At 50.7% G+C, this 5,000-nt stretch overlaps 1 protein-coding gene across 1 annotated transcript in view; it reads left to right on the plus strand.

The window, feature by feature from the left end:
* Window positions 1-5,000, plus strand: part of LOC311318246 (periostin-like) — a gene marked incomplete at its 5' end in the record, with an annotated part of 29,781 nt that overhangs the window by 4,635 nt on the left and 20,146 nt on the right. The window contains one exon of the mRNA XM_084449522.1: window positions 3,122-3,334. Within this exon, the coding sequence (XP_084305648.1) occupies window positions 3,122-3,334 (213 nt within the window). The remainder of the gene's footprint in view (window positions 1-3,121; window positions 3,335-5,000) is intronic.

Consider the following 5,000-nt stretch of genomic DNA (forward strand, 5'->3'; position numbering starts at 1 on the left):
TATCCTAAGCGATTTACAATGAAGGCCTCTCATTCACTTATTCACACACACACACACACACACACACACACACACACACACACACACACACACACACACACACACACACACACACACACACACACACACACACACCAATGGCGGAATCTGCTATGCAAGACGCTAGCCTGCTCATTGGGAGCAATTTAGGGTTCAGTGTCTTGCCCAAGGACACTTCGACATGTCGCCAGGAGGAGCCGGGATTCGAACCGCCGACTCTATGATCATTGGACGACCCGCTCTCCTGAGCTACAGCCGCCCCTGGGTCCGTGTGGTCGAGGAGGGTGGGGGGGGGGAGGGGGAGGGGTCTGGTACATGTGGGAAATCTTTCCTTCCAAATAAATCCCAGCCGTTGTTTGGTTTACTGGTGGGACGGCAGCACTCACACATGGTTGTAGGCGCTGCCAAGGTCGGCCCAGACCCCCGGCGCTTGAGGTCGGGTCAGGAGAGCCCGCCAGATGTGGGCGACTTTCCCATGTGGTCAGTCAGCCGGCTGTCTGCCATCTGTCTGTCTGACCGCATTGGTCGCCAGGGTTCTGTTCTGAGCGGTACACTCAGGAGAGACCCCAGTGGAGAGACCCCTCTGTGGCATGTAGACCGCAAAGAGAGGATCCCTGAAGTTACACACACACACACGGATGGAACACACGTGCACATGCACGAATGCACACGAGCGGCCGCACGCACACAGACACAAAGAGGAATACACATGGAGGAACACTCACACCCACGCACGCACACACATGCGCGCACACACACACACACACACACAGAAACACAGACAGACACACACACACACTCACACACACACAGAAACACAGACAGACACACACACACTCACACACACACAGAAACACACACACACACACACTCACACACACACTCACACACACACAGAAACACACACAGACACACACACACACGCAGAGGCACACAGAGAGCATGGAAACGTCCATTTCCACATTGGAACTCCACTTGGTCAGATCCCTGCCAGCGCTGCCAGCTGTCCCGTCAGAGCGGCCTGCTCCGGACGCTGGTTGGCAGGCCGCGCTCGCGTGGTCGCGTGGGCACGCCATCCAGAGTTACCCAGAGTCCCTGGGAAAGTCGTCCTGGATCGGGATTGGCTTAGCGTTGCTTCACCGTGGTGCCCCGGATCCATTTGTGGCCTGTGGGCGAGCAAGGACCGCCAGAGTGGGAGGAGCCGTGCGGTCCGACTGAGGCGGTTTCCTGGAGGCGGGCCGGGGGACGCGATTGGACGTGTAATCTCCAGATCTCATGTTGACAGAGGCGTCTAAGTGGGTCCTGGAAACCAAAACGAGAGCTCTCTACGAGGCTGGAGACATTTCAGCTTGTCTGGAACAATACACTGTGAAACGAGAAGCCGATTTGCCTCCGTGTGTGTGTGTGTGTGTGTGTGTGTGTGTGTGTATAGTTGTGTGTATAGGTGTGTGCGTAGGTGTGTGTGTGTGTGTGTATAGTTGTGTGTATAGGTGTGTGCGTAGGTGTGTGTGTGTGTGTGTGTATAGTTGTGTGTATAGGTGTGTGTGTGCGTGTGTGTGTGTGTGTGTGTGTGTGTGTGTGTGTGTGTGTGCACGTCTGGATGTGTGGTTGTGTTACCGTTTGTGCCAGACACACACAGCTGTTCATCCGTCCCCTGGACGCGGGTTGGGTGGTTGGATTCTGGCAGGTCAGTCGGGGTAATTAGCACACTAACCTGCCCTGGACCCGTCTCCTGGCGATGACCTCAACATCCTCAGCCCTGTCGCCATCCACACACACATCGCATTTTGCCCTGGCGTCACGTCAGAATCCAGCGAGCCAAGTTACACATCTGGTCCCAGTGGGGAAGAGGAGGGCGAGGGCTGCCTTCGGATTGGAATGCGTCCCAGGGACAACGTCGTCGGATTGGGACGCGTCCCAGGGACAACGTCGTCGGATTGGGACGCGTCCCAGGGACAACGTCGTCAGAGCCGGACCGCTCCCCCTCCCCTCACCTGATTGGTCCTGGACCGTGTGTGTTTGTGTAAATCCCAACAGCTTGGCTTCAGTCACATTCCCTCCTCTTCCCAGAGCAGACTCCAAGTCATGTGACCACACAACTCAACTTCAGCTCAACACAACTCAACTTCAACCCAACATAATATAATACAACTTTAGAGCTTTATTTGTCCCTGAAGAGCAACTTGGTTTATGGCAGTCACAGACACAAGATGCTAAAAATACAAAGCAATAAAAATCTACAAGATACAAGACAGTAGGACATAAATATAATAGTAATAAAAGTTTTTTTTTTTAATCCCGAGTTCCAAACTCAGAGTTACTATTACAGTACCTTCCCTCTGATCAACCAGAGCAGTGATGGTCGGTCTGCATTTCTGTGGTCGTGTTAATGGAACCACACTAACCCTCTTTCCCCCCCTTTCTCCTTTTCTCGCTTTTCCTGTCCCTCTCTCCTTCCCTCCTTCCTTCCTTCCTCTCTCCCTCTCTCACCCTCTTCTCTTTCTCTCTCACCTCTCCCTCTGTTCCTCTCTCTCTCTCTCCCGCTCTTCTTCTCTCCTTTTCTCCTCCTCGCTATTTCTCTGTCCCGCTCTCTCGCTCTCTCTCCCTCCATCCCTCCCTCTGTTCCTCTCTCTCTCTCCCTCTTTATTTCTCTCACCCTCTCCCCCCCTCCCTCCCCCTCTCCCTCTCTCTCTCTCTCTCTCCCCCTCCCTCCCTCCCCCTCCCTCTTTCTCTCTTCCCTCTGTTCCTCTCTCTCTCCCTCTCTCTTTATCTCTCCCCCCCCCCCCCCCCCTCTCTCTCCCTCTCTCTTTATCTCTCCCCCCCCTCTCTCTCTCTCTCTCTCTCTCCCCCTCCCTCCCCCCCTCCCTCTTTCTCTCCTCCCTCTGTTCCTCTCTCTCTCTCTCTTTATCTCTCCCCCCTCTCTCTCCCCCCCCCTCTCTCTCTCTCTCTCTCCCCTCCCTCCCCCCTCCCTCTTTCTCTCCTCCCTCTGTTCCTCTCTCTCTCCCTCTCTCTTTATCTCTCCCCCCCTCTCCCCCCCCCCCTCTCTCTCTCTCTCTCCCCCCCCCTCCCTCCCTCCCCCTAGCCCTGGCGAACTACCACCTGTTGACCAGCGTTCAGTGTTCGGAGGCCATCATGTCTGGCTCGGTGTACGAGACGGCCGAGGGCAGCACCATTGAGATTGGCTGCGACGGAGACAGCCTCACCGTCAACGGCATCAAGATGGTGCTGAAGAAGGACATCGTCACCACCAACGGCGTCATCCACCTCATCGACCAGGTGCTCGTGCCGGACTCAGGTGAGGCCAGGTGTCGTCTAGCGCCTGGACAGTAGAACTCCCAGCAGCCTCCACAGCAATAGAGCGCCTTCCTAAGAGGAAGCAGGAAGAGATGTCCCATGGATCCGAGTGCATCACACATAAATGATGACATTTGCAGATAACACAACATTTATCTTGAAATCCACATGCTGCAAACATATCCCACCCAACCAAATTTTTTAATTATTATTAAATTAAAACAGACGTCAATCGGTCAATTTGCAGAGCTGAAGGGAGCGTCAGAGCAGCCTCTGCGTCGGAGGAACGCGGCAGCCAATGAAAACGAAGTGGGAGGGGCATTGAGCGAAACTGGGAGTGCTGTCCCATTTAATTCACGGCCCTGCACCCTCTGGCCCTTCCAGCTGACGTCAATTAAGTGCTCAGGCCTCAGGCCACAAGTGCGAGGGGCCGCAAGTGCGGTTTGCGCACTCAGATTGGGATTCAGCTAGTATGTACGCTAGTCAACGGCGATAAACATATCATGTCTCTATCCCGTTTGAATTGTGCCATGACCGTACACATATGATGTTTGTCAATTTAAAATATAATTTTGCAAGTCAAGAAAGTCACAGTTTGCCATAAAAGTGTAAAGCACATTTCACCATGATAATCATTTTACTGTGTTAAACATTTCATTGTGGTAAATATTTGACCATGGTAAACATTTCACCATGACATTTCACCATGGTAAACATTTCACCATGACATTTCACTGTGGTAACCATTTCACCATGACATTTCACCATGGTAAACATTTCACCATGACATTTCACTGTGGTAAACATTTCTCCATGACATTTCACCGTGGTAAACATTTCACCGTGGTAAACATTTCACCATGACATTTCACGTGGTAAACATTTCACCATAACATTTCACCATAACATGTCACCGTGGTAAACATTTCACCATAACATTTCACCGTGATAAACATTTCACCATGACATTTCACAGTGGTAACCATTTCACCATGACATTTCACGTGGTAAACATTTCACCATAACATTTCACCATAACATGTCACCGTGGTAAACATTTCACCATAACATTTCACCGTGATAAACATTTCACCATGACATTTCACAGTGGTAAACATTTCACCATGACATTTCACGTGGTAAACATTTCACCATAACATTTCACCATAACATGTCACCGTGGTAAACATTTCACCATAACATTTCACCGTGATAAACATTTCACCATGACATTTCACAGTGGTAACCATTTCACCGTGGTAAACATTTCACCATGACATTTCACAGTGGTAAAGATTTCACCGTGGTAAACATTTCACCGTGGTAACCATTTCACCGTGGTAAACATTTCACCATGACATTTCACCGTGGTAAACATTTCTCCATGACATTTCAGGTGGTAAACATTTCACCATAACATTTCACCATAACATTTCACCGTGGTAAACATTTCTCCATGACATTTCACCGTGGTAAACATTTCACCGTGGTAAACATTTCACCATGACATTTCACCGTGGTAAACATTTCACCATGACATTTCACCGTGGTAAACATTTCACCATAACATTTCACCGTGATAAACATTTCACCATGACATTTCACCGTGGTAACCATTTCACCATGACATTTCACCGTGGTAACCATTTCACCATGACATTTCACCG

The sequence above is a fragment of the Borostomias antarcticus genome, assembly GCF_949987555.1.
Source record: "Borostomias antarcticus genome assembly, chromosome: 15".
Taxonomy (NCBI): domain Eukaryota; kingdom Metazoa; phylum Chordata; class Actinopteri; order Stomiiformes; family Stomiidae; genus Borostomias; species Borostomias antarcticus.